This window comes from Xyrauchen texanus, chromosome 1, assembly GCF_025860055.1.
Source record: "Xyrauchen texanus isolate HMW12.3.18 chromosome 1, RBS_HiC_50CHRs, whole genome shotgun sequence".
Lineage (NCBI taxonomy): Eukaryota > Metazoa > Chordata > Actinopteri > Cypriniformes > Catostomidae > Xyrauchen > Xyrauchen texanus.
In genome coordinates this window covers 7,404,784-7,425,263 of record NC_068276.1, presented here as the reverse complement: position 1 = coordinate 7,425,263, position 20,480 = coordinate 7,404,784, and the positions used below count along the sequence as shown (strand labels likewise).

At 37.9% G+C, this 20,480-nt stretch overlaps 1 protein-coding gene across 7 annotated transcripts in view; it reads left to right on the top strand.

Annotated features, from left to right (window-relative positions):
* The window catches only part of LOC127647866 (H(+)/Cl(-) exchange transporter 3-like), a 79,341-nt gene extending 60,483 nt beyond the window's left edge, over nt 1–18,858 (top strand). For 4 of the 7 annotated variants that reach the window (XM_052132493.1, XM_052132417.1, XM_052132641.1 and 1 more), the window contains 5 exons: nt 1,815–2,001; nt 2,092–2,490; nt 7,465–7,681; nt 11,254–11,329; nt 16,756–18,858. In XM_052132493.1, coding sequence (XP_051988453.1) covers nt 1,815–2,001; nt 2,092–2,490; nt 7,465–7,681; nt 11,254–11,329; nt 16,756–16,917 — 1,041 coding nt within the window. In that variant the 3' untranslated portion in view covers nt 16,918–18,858. Of the gene's footprint in view, nt 1–1,814; nt 2,002–2,091; nt 2,491–7,464; nt 7,682–11,253; nt 11,330–14,516; nt 14,563–16,755 lie in introns of all 7 variants that reach the window. The other 3 variants (XM_052132756.1, XM_052132710.1, XM_052132813.1) reach the window with 3 other exon arrangements.
* Nucleotides 18,859–20,480: the final 1,622 nt, after the last annotated feature.

Genomic DNA, 20,480 nt, shown 5'->3' with positions numbered 1-20,480 from the left:
TTTTTTAAAGGTCTATTAAAAAAAGAATACTTTTAATAAAAATTTTTTTACATTTTGTGTTTATTTATTTTGATTATCAATTAACCAACCTACAGTATTTTGGTCAGCAAAACTAAGCAACTTCTATGGTAGTCTTACTTAAACAGGGAAATTAAGACTACCACACCTGGAGTTCGTGAGTTCGAATCCCAGGGCATGCTGAGTGACTCCAGCCAGGTCCCCTAAGCAACCAAATTGTCCCGGACGCGAGGGAGGGTAGAGTCACATAGGGTAATCTCCTCGTGGTCACTGTAATGTGGTTCGCTCTTGGTGGGGCACGTGGTGAGTTGTGCGTGGATGCCGCAAAGAATAGCGTGAAGCCTCCACATGCGCTATGTCTCCGCGGTCCACAAGAGGGTGCAATTAATACATACACCATACAGCACCATTATATTATTACAAAGAACATTCCTGCTGTTAAAAAAAGAACATTTCATTTTCAACTAATGTGCATAAAATAATTAATACAAAGTTTCAGTTTCAAAGGAAAAAATTATGGGGAAAACACTTTAATAGGCAGTTCACATGGTGTTACACTTGCACTGATGCCACAGTATACTACTCAAGCTTCATAACAGTGAAATACCACATTGTTTTTTTATTCAGTACAGTTGAATGTAGAGTAGCAATATTACGGTATTCGGCTGAACTCTGTGAAGCAGCGGCTCAGTCTATGAGTCTAAGCCAGGGGTTGTTCAAACAGATGGAACACAACAGACTGGAACCGAACACAAGGATCTCAAGACACACATTTCTTACTCCTTTCCTGACAAAGCGTTAAAAAAAACCTCATTGCTTAATCTGAGAAACGCTTATAAGAGAGCAAGATGCAATGTCCAAATACCTCCGCCTACTGTAAGGGGCTGTTCACCAAATGCTTTTGCAACCATCCAGCGCTAGACGAACGTCTTTGTTTTATTTGTTCAGTGTCTAATTAAAAGAACTTTAAAAAGCATCTTGAGACACCGGCTTTCTGTTAAACTGTATTTGTATTATCCTAGAAGGGGACAAAGCAATGTTTTCATGACCAAATTGGTATTCATGGGACTGTGCCTTCTCAATAGTAGGATTTGCAGTTTCACAAACTACAAGCCAATTTCAAGGAATAATCTGGGTTCAATACAAGTTAAACTAGACAGAATTTGTGGCAGAATATTGATTACCACTAAAATACATTTTGACTTGCCCCTCCTTTAAAAAAAGAAGTGAATGGGGACAATTGTTTTATGTTAAAATACTCACTGTTCAAAGGTATAGCCACAAGACAAACAATATGTACAGAAACATTAATTTAGTGTGATAAAATAACATGCTAACCTTTTCTGTGTAAAGTTATATTCAATTATACAAATTCATTGTCATGACGATGTAATGTCAACAAACCATAAAATTACTATAAAAATTACAATTTAAACACGTTTACAGCTCAAATAATACATGAGTTTTAACAGAAGAATCAACGTAAGTGCTTTTATAAAATTTAAGCTTCACATTTCTTCCTTTTAAACCCTCCTAAAATTGGCACCATTCTCTTCCACTGTAAGTGCTTCTCTATGACCTCGATTTTTAATTTTCTTTAAAGAAATTGAGGGATGAGACAGTAAATATTTGTGGTAATCAGTTGTATGCCCCAAATGCTGTCAATTGAGCTTAACTTGTATTAAACCCCATATATATATTTCTTGTGGTCAATATTACTGATATTTTGATGGAAATAAATTCAGTTATGTTGGTAACTGAATTATTAGATATGATGTGATATTTTTTTCTGCAAGGTCCCGTCGGGTCTGTTCATTCCCAGTATGGCCATCGGTGCAATTGCTGGGCGAATTGTGGGTATCGCTGTAGAGCAGCTGGCGTATTATCACCACGACTGGTTCCTGTTCAGAGAGTGGTGTGAGGTGGGCGCTGACTGCATCACACCTGGTCTCTACGCCATGGTGGGCGCTGCTGCCTGCCTGGGTATGTATGAATGCATGCTTATCCTTTCTTTGCATCTGTTGCGCTGCTGTTTTGACAGTGAACTTATTTGCAATGTTGCATTCTCTGTAGGTGGTGTGACCCGTATGACGGTGTCTCTAGTGGTCATCGTGTTTGAATTGACCGGCGGGCTAGAATACATTGTTCCTCTGATGGCAGCCGTGATGACTAGTAAATGGGTGGGCGATGCGTTTGGACGAGAGGGTATCTATGAGGCTCATATTCGTCTGAACGGATACCCGTTCCTTGATGCTAAAGAAGAGTTCACGCACACCACACTGGCACGGGAAGTGATGCGTCCACGTCAAAGCGAACCACCGCTGGCCGTGCTCATGCAGGATGACATGACGCTCGCTGAACTGCAGGCCATAATCACAGAAACAAGTTACAATGGCTTCCCTGTCATCGTCTCCAAAGAGTCGCAGAGACTGGTGGGCTTTGCACTGCGTAGGGATATAACGATTGCAATAGGTAACAAAAAGACCCACACACAACATACAAATTATTTCAGTTTAGTCTGCATGATTTCACTTCCTCTTGCCATGACAGCAGTTTTTCTATATTACTGAATGTTTTTGTTATTATTGTACTCTTTGAAAATAAGGTTTTACTGATAACCTGTGTGCCACCTTCATGTTTTGCGAGTCTCAGTCAGCAGGGGGCAGTAAGCACCGCTCCAGCTGTACAGGCAACATGCAGCTGTACAGACAACAAACCGAAAGTTTGAAACTTTTTTTTTTTTACGTTTCAAACTACATTTAACTTGACACTGCATTCTAAAAAACATGCCATTAATGGCTAGAGACTAACTGGTGAACACCAGTGAAATGCGACGCAACCTCAGTGAGACGCATCAAAAGTGTCCGCCTGATGCGTGTGTTCAGATGGGAGGCACACTGTAAGAATATCTCAAGTTACCCTCGGACAGCTTGATGAACTCAATTGTAAAATGTATCCATGTGAAATTTATGCCAGTGTAAACTATATATTGAATTCTAAAGGCACTTTTTGTTCAATATTTTTGTTGTTGGCACTTTTGGTGGCAGATCTTTTGTAATTGCACCTAAACTGTGGAATTCACTCCGCAACATCTCCTCCATATCTATCTTCAAGGCTCTGCTTAAGACTCACCTTTTATCACAGTACTATTTATCCATCACTGGTTGCAGATTTATATAAAAAAAAAATGTAATTTCAAATGTTTTGTTATTAACACGCATGCAATCTGGCAAACTGTTTATATGACATCATTTCAAATGCCCCCACCCTACCCAATTCAGTGAACCATTCTTGAAATGAGGGAGCAGCAATTGACTTCCATCCTCTAAGAATGGTTTGTGTGCTGATCATTCCGCTAGTTTGGACCCAGCTTTTATTATATTTGTCACCTAGTTTAATAACCGCCCCATCACCCAATATACAAAGTCTCGGGCAAAATGAAATTTGAGGATCTAAAACCTTGCAGATAAAATTCTGGACTCTTGCCCAGAATTCTTGAATCTTGGCGCAGAACAACAGAGCACGGGCTACCGTAGCACGTCTTCATCCTCCAAATGACATCGGCAGCTGTTAGGTGTGTCTTTTAAACCAAACCTCAACCATCTAGAGGGAGTCCAGTAAAAATTATGCAAAATCTTAAACTGATTGAGGCCGTACCCTTGCAACAACTAAACATAGTTTACTTTTTTTTTGTATTATTCTTTCCTACTCCCCATCCTCCAATATCAAGTTCAAATCTTTTTCCCTTAAGAGCTGTAAAGGTCCCATCACCAAGAATCTGAATCAATGAAAAATAATATGCTTATGCTTCATGCCCCTTTCCAAAGGCTTTGATTACCATACAGAAGAAGTCTGCAGCTTTAGGGGGCTGTCACCAAAAATTAAACAAAGTAATTGGCGCAACTGTAAATACCTGAAAAATTGGGACCTAGAAATCCCAAATTGCTATTATATTTTCAAAGGATTTCAAAGCTCATTTTCATAAAGGTCACCAAGTGTAGGAACACCCCTCGCAATCTATTCTATCCAGGAAAAGGGGGACTTAAAACACAATTTGGAGTTCAGCCATATGCTTGAAGAAACATTTAGTTAAAGATCAAAATTGAACGTACAGGAAACCTTTTGTCCATATTGAATGTAAGTGTGAAATAATGGGATGCATTTTTACATCTCCAGGCATTTTGATAGAAATATTTTGCAAAGCTGAGATTGGGGCAAGGACTACTTGTTCAATGTAGTACCAGGGAGGGGCTCTTTCAGGTGGAAGAGACCAATGGGCCAAGTGTCTCAGATTAAAAGCATAGTAATAAAACTAAATTTTGGGAAGGCCTAAACCTCCTATGTCAATTGGTATATATAACTTACGGAAATGCAACCGAGGTTGTTTACCATTCAAAATAAAGCACTTAGATATTCTATCAAATTGTTTAAAAATAAGAAAGGAATTTCTAAGGGGAGAAACTGACTAGATAATTTAATTTTGGGATACAATTAATTTTTATAACATTGACCTTGCCTGCCCTAGACAAATGTATTGAAGCCCACCTATCCACATCAAATGAGAAACTTTTCCCATGTCACACCCACAGAGTATTCTGAGAACCAGTTGGTTTCTACATAAACGTTGACTTCTGTCTTTAACATTTGTTGAAATGCTGGGTCCTGTCGAAGGGATGTATTAAAGCACCATCTAATTGTGTTTTATCTCTAAACACTCCAAAGCATGATCTGAAACTAAAATGTTTCCAATTGAGCAGTCAGTGGCAGATGGAATAAGTGACTTAAATATATAATACAAAATCGATTCTATAGTACATCTTATGAACTGATGAAAAAAAAAAGGTGTAGTCCCTCCCAGATGGATTCAGAAGTCTCAAAATGTCTGTAAGACCCAGATTTTTACACATCCTCTGAAGTGTCAATGTTACTCTAAAGGGTCTACAAACATTTGCATCACTATGATCAAGGGCTGGATCCATTAAAGGATTGAAGTCACCACCCAAAACCATATCATGAAGGATCCCAGCTGCTTGTAGCTTCCCCTCAAGATCTATTAAAAAAAAGTTCTGATCATCAGCTTTGAGTGCATAAATATTAGCCAAAGTAAGGTTTTGCCCCTGTATTTCATCCAAAACAATAATGACTCTACCTAAATTATCTTTTGATCTGTTTGAGACATTTGAATTGTAAATGCTTACTTATCAATGTTATGACTCCCCTGCACTTACTCGAACCAGCACTGCAAAACACATGCCCACCCCATGCCCTAGCAAGTTTTTCAGCTTCCTGTGAAGAAAGGTGCATTTCTTGAATTAATACATATAATATTTTTACGCTTAAAGAAAGATACAACCTTAATTTTTATAGGGTGGCCTTTTCATTCTGTTGTGCTCGGTCCAGCTGTCATTGAGCGCAAGAGTGCGTCTTCTATGGAAGGCTATGCTGCCTGTTGCTCTCGTTGGTTTCATGAGGTGTGTTGCCTGTACAGCTGGAGTGCTGACTGAACTCTACTGCATCAAGGTGGTACATCAAGCTTGAATGGGTCTGATGGTAGGAACATTCCTTATTACAGAATTTATGCATGGATCGTTGGAATGATTAAATTGTTTTTATTATATATTTAATCACGGGGGTTAACAATTAATTGTTGCGTTAAATCGTCAGTCCTGAAATTTATAATAATTATGATTATTTTAAATTATTGAATTATCTTCGTTTAGGGTTCTTTTTTCAGCAGATATTAATACATGTGATTATGTATTAATATATGCGATTAACTGTGATTAATTAATTGCCATATCATGTAATTAACTTGATTAAAACTTTAATCAATTCACAGCCATTAAATAGAGATATGCATGTAAAATTTAGTCTTTTTTTTTTCTAGGAAAATGTGCCAAAAATGGTGATAACTCTCTTAATATGTTAATGAATCTTGCACACAGGAGCGTACACAATGCATTCATAAAGTATTCAAAATTAAGTATTATTATTGTTTTATTTTTTTCACATCAATCTACACTCCATACCCCATAATGACGAGGCAAAACCCCAATTTTTGGTAACTTTGCAAAAAAAATATTAAAAAGAAGAAACTGAAATATCACATTGATATAAGTATTCAGACCCATAACTCAGTACTTGGTTGAAGCACCTTTGGCAGCAATTATAGCCTTGTCAATTTGGGTATGATGAGACAAGCTTGCACACCTGGATTTGGGTATTTTCTGCTATTCTTCTCTGCAGATCCTTTCTAGCTCTTTCAGGTTGAATGGGGACTGTTAGTGGAAAGCCATTTTCAGTTCTCTACATAGATGTTCGTTTGGGTTCGTCAAGGACATTCACAGAGTTGTCCCTAAGCCACTCTTGCGTTGTTTTGTCTGTGTGCTTATGGTCATTGTCCTGTTGGAAGGTGAACCTTCGGCCCAGTCTGAGGTCCTGAGCATTCTGAACCAGGTTTTCATTAAGGATATCTTTTGTATTTTGCTGCATTCAGCTTTCCTTCAACCCTGACCAGTCCCTGCTGCTGAAAAACACCCCCACAGCATGATGCTACCACCACCATGCTTCACCATTGGGATGGTATTGCGCAGGTGATGAGTGGGCCTGGTTTCCTCCAGATATGACACTTGGAATTGAGGCCAAACAGTTCAATCTTAATGTCATCAGACCACAGAATCTTGTTTCTCACAGTCTGAGAGTCCTTTAGTTGCTTTTTTGTGTCTTGCACTGAGGAGAGGTTTCGGTCTGGCCACTCTGCCATAAAGCCCAGATCAGTGGACTTCTGGAGCATTGTCCTTCTGCAAGTTTCTCTCATCTCCACTCATGATCTCTTGACATCAACCAGAGTGATCGTCGGGTCCTTGGTCACCACTCTTAACAAGGCCCATCTCCCCTGATTGCTCAGTTTGGCCGGGCAGCAAGCTAAAGGAAGAGTCCAATCAATTGAATCTGCCACAGGTGTACTCCAATCAAAGTGTTGAAATATCTCAAAGATTATCCAGAGAAATGGGATGCACCTGAGCTAAATTTCAAGTGTCAGAGCAAAGGGTCTGAATACTTATGTCAATGTGATATTTCAGTTTGTTCATAATAAATTTGCAGTGTCATCAAAAATCTGGTTTATGCTTTGTTATTATGGGGTATGGAGCATTTTAGCCAAAGTCTGCAACATAACAAAATGTGGAAAAAATTGTCTGAATACTTTATGAATGCACTGTAGAAATTTCTGTCTCTAGAATGTAAAAGTCCCTCCCACTTGTTTTTTATTTTATTTTAATCTTGGGGCAAAAACTGACCTGGACATGTTTTTATGAGAGTCACCCATGACATTTGCTTGCTTAATGTATAAACACACCATATGTGTTGCTCTGCCTATAAATACACCATTAAGAAAACTGAAATAGTTTTTTCTCTCTCTCTCTCTCTTGTTTTTGCCCCCTTCAGAAAACACCCGACGTAAGCAGGAGGGAATAATGCTGAACTCAAGGGTTTATTTTACACAGCATGCCCCAACCCTTCCCGCAGACAGTCCGCGACCGCTGAAACTCCGGAGCATCCTGGACATGAGCCCCTTCACCGTCACCGACCATACGCCCATGGAGATCGTGGTGGACATTTTCCGCAAGCTTGGCCTGCGCCAGTGCCTTGTGACGCACAACGGGTGAGTATCCGCTGGTGCAAAGAAGAGCAAAAATGCAGTGAACAATGTGAGAAATGGATTTCAACTAACACATACCCCATCAGCAGACACACACACACACACACACACACACACACACATCTGCTGGTGGGATTCAGTTTGTGGTGTCATGCATCTGAGATTCACATACTGATGCGCGTGCCTCTCAGCTGCTTGTCTTCTGCTAAACCACCCCACACACACTCACACACACACAGCTCCCTGCTTTGGTGCTGTGATCATTGCAGTACATAATTAACATTTTGAGATTAAAGTAATAGTTCACCCAAAAAGTGAATATTCTGTCACCGTTTACTCACCATCGTGTCCTTTCAAACATGAAAAATCTGAAGTAGCTATTTTGACCAGAGAATTCACCAGGGTTTTTCCTGGGCCAGAATTGGACTTTGGTGGTGACTGACTTTTACGATCATTTAATTTATTTATAAAATAATTCCTTAATTAAATTTCAAGTTTATATTGGATACAAGTTGTTTTAACCATCTAAGTATATGGAACCTTTTGAGTTCAACACAGATTTTATTTTACTTAAAGGCGCTACGTGAAATCAGATAAAAATGTAATTAATTAATAATTTTTTAGAAAAACAAACTACATTGGCCTAAACACGGACATAAATAAGGAGCTATTCTTGGTATTAACTGTGCTTGTATAGCACTGCAAATATAATGGCAAGTACATAAAGGGGTTTAAAGTAGGGATGCACCTGGATGCTCCAATACTGACGTTTTGAGATGGATCGGCTGTCGGTCCGACGGACCAGATCCATATCCTATACTGTCTGTTTGTCATGTTCGTAACTGCCAAACTCCAAAAATGACATAAAAGCACCATTAAAGTAGTCCATATTATTCAAAGCCACTTAAAGACATGTAATTGCTTTGTGAATCTCAAAAAGGTAGTGTTTTGAGAAGTAAATATGTATGCTCTGTTGACACTCATACATGGCACACACAGGCTAGTGATGCGCTCGAGTGGCGCACAATGTCATGTGTGAACGCTCCACACTAACAACATTTAAGAGGTAGAGGCTAAACTGTTCTGTTCACTTATAACATGCATTTAGAACAACACCAGAGGAACATTTCATCAGATTTTGAATAAGAAGCAAATTAAACAAATATGAACAAGCCTACATACAGACAATTACAGGACTTCCTGAAGTGCTCCAACCATCAAAATAAAAGCCAGAGGGTTTGAAAGTTAAATGTGCATGACTGAAATATATTACGATTGAATTATAAAAGTCAATAATAATAATAATAATAATGTACTATTATTAAAAGTAAAATTTGTTTACAAATTTTAAGTTGACAGGGCTCTTGGCTAGAATAACTGTGAATGAAAAGTGGACTGATATCTTACAAAAAAAGGATCTAAATCCTTTGAAGTCCAGATACAAGTTGATAAACTTCTATTCTTCTTGAGACTTTCATTAGAATTACTGTTCATTTTGCTGCTGCATTATCCAGAAAACTAGTTAAAGGAATAGTTCAACCAAATATGAAAATGTTATGATAATTTACACACTCTGGCCATTCAAGATGTATTGGAGTTTTTTTCTTCATCAAAACAGAATTTAAGACTTTTAGGATTTCATTTCAGGCCTCCTCTAAATGATCCAAGTGAATGTACTCCATTTTTTGACAGTCCAAAATGCATATTTAGGGTGCATCAAAATAATCCACTCAACTCCAGTCGACAAATAAAGTTCTTCTAAACCCACAAACAATACAGAGAAACAAACAATACTTATATACTTTTTAACTACAAATGTTCGCTTCCGTACATCTCTGTGATGCGCACGCAATAGAGGGATGACGTAAGCTCGTTGGTAAGGTCACGTAAGAAACTCCTACATCTTGGATGGCCTGAGGGTGAGTAAATTATCAGCAAATTTTCATATTTGGGTGAACTATTCCTTTAACAATAAAGTTTTCCTTAATAGGCTATACTGTACATTTATATTGAATTAATGTGTAGGGCTTGTTTCTTTACATATAAAAGAGGACCACCAGTTAGTATCACACAGTAAGGTATAGATCTTCTACACTGATTAAGAAAAAACAATACTGGTATCGGATCGGGATTGGCCGATACTGAGATTTCAAGTATCGTAATTGGATCGGAAGGAAAAGAAAAAGTGGAATTGGTGCATTTCTAGTTAATGTCTGCACCTCCAATACTTGACACATTTTGGACAAAGTTTTCTTCCTGTCTAATATATGTTCTATTTGAATAATGTTATTGATAAACGTTAATAAACTCTCCTTGTTTGCCTTCAGATATTCTTAAAGATTACTTCAATTTTTAAGAGCCCGATAAAAGGAAAACAATATCTGTTATGGAGTAGGAAACAAACATTTTCACTAGCACAGACCCAACTTAGGAAATGTTCTGCTCATGGGAACAGTCAGAATATTATAACTAGTCTTACTGAATTTTATAAAAAAAAAAAAAAGTTATAATAATTATGAAAATATTACATTTACTGAAATTTATAAAACAAATAGTGGCATAAACACATGTAGAAACTTAAACCATAAAAAAGCCTAATGGATTGGCATATTTAATTCAAAACTGGAACATTATTACAACATTATTAAAATGCAGAGTTACTTTTACTGCTGTAAAATCACATTTTTAATGGAATGAAAATAAACCAAACAATATATTGACTTCTAAAGCAACTTTTAGATTTTTTCACTGTATACTTTTGCATACATCAAGTCAATGAAACTCGACTTTTCTGATATTATTACATTATTATTAATATTTTATGATTTATAAATGAAAATGTAGTATATTCATTAAATTATTTTGATTGTGTATTGAAATTATTTTGGGGCTTTTTCAGCAAATATTGATTGCGATTAATTTTATTAATCTGCATATCATTTAATTAATTCGATTTCAAATTTAAGCAGATTGACAACCCCTACTAATCATTTCAGGACATCAAAGGTGAGACACATGAAAATCAATGATGTTTGATGTCACTGATGTCAAACCTGCTGAATATTTTAATGCACACCAAAACAGCACAAGTGTGAGTAAGCGATGCCAGAATTGAACTATTAAACTATTGATTTAACAATAGTGCTCTCTGGACTCCAAAAATATAAAAAGATTCAGTCTACACCTATTGTGAGTGATAGATAACAGTACCTCCTCCAAACAAAATATACAAATATATATCTTCAGAAACATTTGAACAGCTTTGTTCCTGGATGGTAAAGTAGAGTTCAGTTGAGCTGAAACTTCCTCTTATTATATTTACTCCTATAATGATTTTTTATTTTATTGCACATATTGGCGGCTAATGTTTACAGTTTAATTCTGTTCAGTATTTATTTTAGTTGCAGCTCTAAGCACCTGATTAATTTGATAGTCTTAGAATCTCGGAAATTTCAGTTTCAATTGCTTCTGTTGTCTAGTTACTCTTATGTTGTTTTTTTATTTCTGTTTGTTTGCACTTGAGTTGTGGTGTAAGTTTTGTTGCTAAGTGATGGTCGTCACGGTGTGTGTTGCAGGATTGTATTGGGCATCATCACAAAGAAGAATATTTTAGAACATCTGGAAGAGCTCAAGCAGCACTTGGAGCCCTTGGTGATTAGCCCTGCCCATGCTCCTCCCACTCTGCCTGTTAGACTCCGCCTCTTAGGAGGGACGCATGAAACTTGAGTGAAAAAAGACAGTTCTGGATGGTTCCCATAAAAAAAAAAACGAATGTCTTAACTTAAGCTAGTCTTGATTATGTATATAAAAAAATTAGTCCACATGATGTCATAAATTGGCAAAAATCCTCATTGATCTCACTTTTTAAAAAAAATGCAGTCTTCCACTTAAGGTCAGGGGAATATGGTGTCATTTTTGTATCACCAGAACTTGATTAATTATAAATATTTCAAAATATTTTGTGTGAATTCACCTAAAAAAAACTCAATTATTCCCCTTATTCAAGAGGTAGATTTCAGGTCTCGATATTCAGGTTGTTAAATACAGGTTGAGTAATTCAGATGGCAACATTTGCGGATGATGTCCAGGAATACAAGGAAGAGCAAACGAGCGTCGATGTAATCTATCTCTTTTGGACAATCACAAATGCATTTTTGAAGAGCATGGAAAAACTCTTTCTCATAAACAATCTTACAAGATACTTGTTTTTTTTAATTTTCTCCCCGTTTTCTCCCAATTTTGATTGCCCAATTCCCAATGTGCTTTTTAAGTCCTTGTGATCGCGTAGTGATTCGCCTCAATCCGGGTGGCCAGCTGCATTCATATTTGAGACTGTCAACCCCCACGAATCTTATCACGTGGCTTGTTGAGTGCATTGCCATGGAGACTCTGCACGTGTGGAGGCTTCACACCATCCATCGCGGCATCCACGCTCAACTCACCACGCACCCCACTGAGAACTTACCACATTATAGCGATCATGAGGTTATTACCCCATGTGACTCTACCCTCCCTAGCAACTGGGCCAATTTGGTTGCTTAGGAGACCTGGCTGGAGTCACTCGGCACGCCCTGGGATTCGAACTAGCAAACTTGCAGGATACTTGTTAAACACACTGATGAAACGACTTTTTATTGGTCATTTCGATGCACAATTCAAACAGTAGGAAGAGGTCATTTGGTGCATTCCATCTATGCTAAAAAGTCAAAATTGCCAAAAGTGGAGATGTTTGATTTTCATCAGACAGTCACATGTGTATATATATATATATATGCACTGGTGGCCAAAGGTTTGTAATGATGTACAGATTTTGCTCTTATGTAAAGACATTGGTACTTTTATTCACCAAAGTGGCCTTCAACTGATCACAATGTATAGTCAGGACATTAATGACATTTTTTAAATGTTCAGAACTTCTTAAACTACTTCTCATCCAAAAATCATCCACGTGCGGCAATGACAGCTTTGCAGATCCTGTCCATTCTATTTGTCAGTTTGTCCAGAAACTCAGGTGACATTTCACCCCACACTTCCTGTAGCGCTTGCCATAGATGTCTTGTCGGGCACATCTCACGCACCTTATATAGTCTAGCTGATCCCACAAGCTCAATGGGGTCAAGATCCATAACACTCTTTTCCAATTATCTGTTGTCCAATGTCTGTGTTTCTTTGCCCACTCGTATAGTTGTGAAAATTTACTCGTTTCAAAAGTGGATTTTTCTTTGCAATTCTTCCCATAAGGCCTGCACCTTTTTGACCTAATATTGACCTTAAGTCATGCCAGTCTATTGCATACTGTGGCAACTCAAAAACAAACACAGACAATATTAAGCTTCATTTAATGAACCAAATAGCTTTCAGCTGTGTTTGATATAATGGCAAGTGATTTTCTAGTACCAAATGATCAATTAACGTGCTTACTCAAGGATAAGGTGTTGGAGTGATGGCTGCTAGAAATGTGGCCTGTCTGGATTTGATCTACAAATAGTGATGGGGCTGTTTTTTACATCAGTGATGTCCTGACTATACATTGTGATCAGTCGAATGCCACTTTGGTGAATTAAAGTACCAATTTCCTTCAGAAACATAAAAATCTGTACATTTATTACAAACATTTGGTAAATGCCCATAATGAAATAAGGTTCTTGATGAAACTTGCTGTTAGGTGAAGAATGCAATTTACTGATTAAGTTGATCTTTTCTTCAAAACACATTAATGAAACGTTATAATAAGTGTCCCTATAGTATACCTTTTTGTGTTATCACAATGTTGTCACAATTGAGTTGTTTCAATCACTTTGCGATTGTCCAAAAGAGAGAGATGGATTTCATTGACGCTTATTTGCTCTTCCTTGCATTCCTGAATGTCATCCTTGAATTTTGTCCACCTGAATTTCTCAACCATTATTCAACGACCTGAATTTCACGACCTGAAATCCAAAACTTCAATGATTAAAACTTGAATTTCACAACCTGAATTGTGAAAATCTATGTTCTGATGATATAAAAATGACGCCATAGGAAAAGTGTCCTACATGCAGGGTCCAAAATTAACACGCACCAAGTGCTTAAAAATTCACACTAAAAATGGCTTTGGCAAATAATTAAATGAAGTTACCGGCTTTTTTTGCAACATAGCTCATTAAAGAAGCAATGTTAGAAAGATGATTTGGCCCTCGTCCATTAAAATGAACATGAAGTTCGCAGCTCATTTTACTTCTGTGATGTCTCATATTTCTGGTTGAAAAAGGATATTCAACTTCAAAAAAATGTAGGGCTGGAATTGGTTTGCATTGGTTTGCATTTGCATCCAGAGGGAACTGATTGCATTGGAAAAAAATATTTCAGACTTGAAAAGCCTCCGCTTTCTGTTATCGGCTGATAGAAGTGGCATCCGACGGGGTCGTCTGCTGTTGCAGCCCATCCACCTCAAAGTTCCACATGATTGGCTGATTAGATAATCGCATGAATAAGTAGATGTACAGGTGTTCCTAATAAAGTGGTCACTGAGTGTATGACACAATGATCTAACTGCTAAATTCATTTTGGACCCTGCCTAAAGGACTTTCGAAATACTTAATTTTTCAGCAGACATCATGTTCTTGTGATTGTTGCTCCTATACTCTGCCATCCACAAAGAGTAGAGTAGTGTGTCACACAGCTGTGGTGTCATGGTGAAACACACATTTTCAGTTCTACATTGTGCACGTGTAATCACAAAGCACATCTAATACACATGCCGTGATGTTCCTCATCTAAATTTGATTTGTTTGTGTTCCTTTTTGTTTATTGCTAAATTCCTCTTCGGGGCACCTGATCTGCATCCGCTGGGCTACAGATCGATGACATCTGACCCCTCGCGCAGCTCCGCCCTTAAACGATTGGCGAGTAACTGTCGTGTGTAGCATATTTTCTCATTCACCAACATTATTTATTCATCTTCGTAGTCATTAGCTGTTACTAGGATGCTTTGTTGTAGAATTATTGCACTACCTGTAGTATGTGGTCAGCTGTACCTTTCCACCAAACCAGTAATCCTTACCTGTCTCAGATCCCACAACCTGTCCTATTTCAGTTGTCTGATTCTTGACCTTTTTACTTTATCCCTGTCCGCAAACGTTTTGCAGAGATTTCACAAACATTTCACAAAGGTTTGACAATCATTTCACAAGAGTTTCATGCCTCTATCTCTGTTTGGGTGGACACGCAACATTTCTAGCTCTTGTCAAATTGTCTCACCCTCACTATGTGACACACATTCAAGAGCATATTTAATGTGAAACGGTTGGTTGTAAAACACCAAACATTTCAGCAACATCCTCAAGAATAACGATACACTATATTCATTTAGACAGACAGCTGTGGGGTAATGGGGTGCAAAAACATCCGGTTAAGTAATCAAATTACAAATTCGGAAGTAACGAGTAAAGTATTCCTGAATTTGCAGTTAGTTTGTCAAATGGGCCGCACACGTTAGTTTTGAATGAATTTAATGGATTTACTGACAAATACAATTGAAAACCTCTGGAGTTGTTTGTCTGTGCAGGTGAGCAGTGCAATGTGACAACTACAACAAATAAAAAAGCTAATTTACTTATATTTTTATAGGAGTTATACAATAATGAGTGTGTTTTCATGCACACCAATAAGCTTATAACAAAAAGAAGGTTGTCTCATATAGAAAACTGCATTTACATGAGATTTGAAATGTTATTTTCTGCTTTTAACATAAAAAATGTAAACAGGCATGTGTACGCTAATTAATGTGTTTACGTGAAACGCAAAATCAGGGTAATGGGCAATATGTGTGTGTATCGGTTTATTCTTATGCCATTTATGACCGTACCCTGATTAGGGAAACCATTTAAGGCATTTACATGACCTTAAGCATTGTCGGTTTATTAGGCGTAATCGATGTAAGATCGAGCATGTAAAGTAATGTACACAGTGCATGTGACATAATGTCTACACTGCAAATAAGGCCACGTCCACACTAACAAGTTTTCGTTTGAACACGCATTCATTTCGCTTTGTTTTGGCCTTCTGTCCAAACTGAGATGGCATTTTTGTCCAGTGAAAGCCAAGCTTTTCGAAAACGCTCTCCCAAGTGAATAAATTATAAAACGCTGTCTTCGCGTAGTAGTGTGGACAGGGAAAACTGAGATATTTGTTGTCATGTGACGCAGTCATACTATTCATTAAGTCCAAAACAATTAAGATGGCGGCCCATGTTGTTGCGTGCATACACAGGCGCTATGACTGCTATGAGATGCCAGACCATTTCTCTTCAGGAGTTTAGAATCATTGAGATGTCTTCAAACTGGGGCTATAAAAACGCAAAGATCTCCTGACCTCCCCACACACGTCTTCACACGTGCGTCACGCATCCTTTACCTGTTCCTTCAAAGGCAACGGAAAGTTTACTGGAATTGTTGTCCAGCGGTGGAACACGAGGTTAATTGCATTTTCCAATTTACCGTATTAATGTGGATGTTGCCAGTGTGACACAACAAGACAAAGTAACAATATAAAACTTTTTTTTTTTCTTTTGTCAAAAATGTTGGCGTAAGGCATTAATGTAAAAACTTGTTACTTTCAAAAGTAACATTCCCCAACACTGTAGTCCTTAAATATGCTCTTGAATTTGTTGGAAAATGTTCACCAAGGCCAAAGTGTGTGGACAAGATGGAGGCTCTCACTCACTCTGTTTTACTTCTGTTTGCAACACTTGCTTCTCACTGTGAAGGTGCTGTCAGCTCTTAGAAATAATGTAGTGTTTCCTGCACTGAGTAACATGGCACAAGCTCCCACACTCTCTGCCCTTCTTTGAACCAGAGACTGTCATCTGTCTGTTGCCAAGCCTGCAGCAAAGCTTTGATAAGTGATGCACCGTTTGACTTAAGAGTTATTTGTAAGAGTTTGCAAGTTTAATCTCAGTAAATCGATTTTATCCATTTCAACTGGACATAGCTGTAAAACTTGGCAACAAAGAAGATTGCAGTACTCTCCACATTGGGCCAAAATGCTGTAGTAATCTGAATTCTTTGTCTGTGTCTCCCCCTTCTCACTTTTTCTAGGCGCCTCCTTGGTGTTATTACAAAAAAAGATATCCTCCGTCATATGGCCCAGATGACAAACCAAGACCCAGAGTCCATAATGTTCAATTAGTGCCCTCTTCCTGCTATAAGGAAGAAGAGAGTGAAGAGGAGGTCCGTTTACTGGACAATTCATCCCTCTGACCACACGCCACTTTAGTACCCTTACCCCCCCACACACCCCCAAAAAACAACAACACTAAGCCAAACAGGAACCCACCCTGGTCACATCTTCTGGGTACATGCACTGGATTCCAGGAGACTTCCAAGGAAGAGCCTGGCTGCTTTGAGTTTGGTCTCGGACGCCCCACATGGAGGGGATTCTCCACAAGCTAAAATGCTAAAGCTAACTCTCACACATGCATGAATACTTATTTGGCCTCTTTTTGCCTCCTGCCTGAGAAATGTTTTTTTAAGAGGTGAAAGGTCAAGATGAACAGCTCTAATGCGGAGAGGAACCTTCACTACAGAGGGTGGACCATATACCGTCATGACCCCTCCCACCGTCACTGCCCCGTCACATCCAAAACAGACTATAACATTGTTTACCTGTGTTTTGTGCGTGTGTGTTGTGAAGGAGCAAGGATGTGTTTGTGAATGCACCCCAATATTCCAATGACTTGTGAAGCCGAGTAAAAGCTCAATAGCCTTGATGTACGTCCAGATTTGTTGGCTGCGCAAGCAATATTTTGGAAGTATTTAAAATGGCAAGATGATCAAATGTAAAATTAGCTTTTATGTTAGCTAGGGAAAGGATGTTGGGGTGAACAGGGTGAAAATAAACTTCATTAATTGTCTTCAACCTTGACACTACAACGGTAATCTGCCTTGGGATTGGGAGTAACAAGCCAACAGAGTCTCTCTGTTGGCTTGTTTAGTCCAGACTAAAGCACTTTGTGCTTTTTGTTACTAGGAATGAAAGGCAAAAAAAAGAATGCTTTTCTTTACAGCGTCCATCCGGGCTATAATATTTGATGTATTTACAACACAACAAAAAGTTTGACTACCAATTTATATTTGGTTTGCAAAGAAATGTAAATGTCTTAAGTGGTGCGATTTTGACTCCAGTACAGTTAGGAAACACCCTTCTCTATGTTCTTACACGTTATAATTGTGTTTTTGTTTATTTTCTGCAGTGTCTTGTGTGGTGTGACAATTTCTACCACTGTTAATCATCGTCTGGTTAATCAAGCATACTAAAGCCCCAAAATTAATTGATAACATCCCATATTGTTTATTAGCATGTAAAGCAATCAATCTAAGCACAAGCTAATATAAAGGACTACATGTAAACCAACTCAAACTAACATATTTGGATATTAAAAAATGCCAAGATAGGCAAAGATTTAGACATGCTTGGGCACAATTGCAGAATTTCATGATATTAAGAGAATGACAAGGAAATGTTAGGTTGTAGTAATGGATGATGGAGATGACTACATGCCATATTTAATTAGCTGCATTCAAAAAGAGGCTGTGACGGATAAAAGTAAAATTAGACATGTCCTAAGACCTATTGAACTGCATATATATCCTTCGCAGTCTTATTTTCATTAAGCATGCCATCTATCCTAGAATCTCTTCCCTAAAATCTTGTTTATTTGTGACTGTTGCTGTTGTCCCCTCCAGTTGTTTTTGCGAGCATACATGGCACATTTTTACACAAATTTTACAATTGTGGTGGTAATTATTCTTATAACTCTGTATGTCTGTATGTTAAATGCCATATTCTGTACCTTCTGTTTTCCCGGGCCATAATGAGTTACACATGAGCATGTTTTTTTTTTTTTTTCATTAACAAGGGCGAATTGTCATCTTTTAACAGATCGATGTAGTTCTGTCCTTTTGCTATGTTTCAGTGGTGACTAGCATTAAAACCTTCCCCACTGATTGACAGCAAACAAGCAGGTATGGACAGGGCCTCCGTGTTCTCGTTAGCAGTTGATGTACCTGTTAATCAATTAAGAAAATGTTGTTATATATTGATCTATCTTTTTTTTTTATTTATACTAGAGGTATAGTTGTAAATTATGGAGAATTTTACATATGATTGATGGTTTGATTGTACATTAAAAGCATATGTAAAGATGACATTTTTTAAGTGTATTTCTTGAGTTTGCGCTGTGTTGCTTTCTCATGTTGTGTACCATTAGGATGTCCATAAATGCAGACTTCAGGGTCATGTTGAAACGCAAACTCCCGGATGAATGAAAGGAACGATAAGTATACATTCCAGGGATACAAATCGACTGATCTTGCAGTGAAATCGGAAACAGTAGGTTGACATTTCTTTAGCTGAAATTGGTCCGTACGTGCTTGGTTACAAACATTGCCCCCAGTGGTCAAATGGGCACGTGTGAGCTTCATGTTCCAGGTGTAATGTCCACAGAGGGGCCCCAAAAGCAAGCTGTTAAGTGTTGTTTTCAGCTGTATGGGCTGTAATACACTGAAGAGGAATGCATATTTTATAAAAATGCACCAACAACTTAAATCGCCAAACCTAAACCTAACCATCAGTGGATTAACAATTTAATGTCAGAGGGAAAAATGCAACCTCCAAATTGGACTTGTCACAGTTGTGGGTACTATGCACTGATACAAATAGTAGCTTAGTTGTGAATAAAGCATGGTATCAGAACTATCCTTTTTATAAAATAATATAAATATTATTAGAACTTGTATTCATTACTCCCAGGCAAATACTGTCATTCTTGCATACCTTTCCAAGTTTTCGGCAGCAGTATGGGTTTTGTAATGGACACCAGAAAGTGATAGCTTATCACTATTTTTATCTAAATGTCAGCTTATACTTAATTTTTTTAATACTTTATGAATGCGCAGTTAAGTATTTTTTTCCACATTTTGTCATGTTGCAGCCTTATGCTAAAAATGCTTAAATAAATCTACAATCCATACTCCATAAGAACAAATCTACAATCCATATTCCATAGTGACAAAGCAAAAACCAGCTTTTTGATAACTTTCCAAATGTATAAAAAAAAAATGAAATATCACATTGACATAAGTATTCATACCCTTTGCTATGACACTTGAAATTTAGATTCTAGAAATTTAGAAATTTAGCTAAATTTCTCTGGATCATCCTTGAGAGTTTCAACACTTTGATTGGAGTCCACCTTTGGCAAATTTAATTGATTGGACATAATTTGGAAAGGCACACACCTGTCTATTTAAGGTCTCACAGCTGAAAATGCACGTCAGAGCAAAACAACGTCATGAGGTAAAAGGAACTGCCTGCAGAGCTCAGAGATGGGATTGTGTCAGATCTGGGGAAGGCTACAAAATGTGTTTGTCTGTATTGAAGGTTCCCAAGAGCACAGTGTCCTCCATAATTCTTAAATGGAAGAGGTTTGGAACAACTAGGACTCTTCCTAGAGCTGGCCGCATGGCCAAACTGAGCAATGGGGGGAGAAGGGCCTTGGTAAGAGAGGTGACCAAGAAACCGATGGTCACTCTGGTTGAGCTCCAGAGATCATGTGTGGAGGTCAACCACTTTGCAGATACCGATAACTAAGGTGGAAAAACAGACGATTAATCAGCCAATAGTTTTTCAAACTTAGAATATGAATTAGAACGTTCCACTCAATGTAAAATAGTGCTGAACTTAATTACTTTCCATGCCCATACTTTATTACATTTCTCCCACACTGGTACATCCTTCAAAGTCTTTGCCATCTGAAATGAAT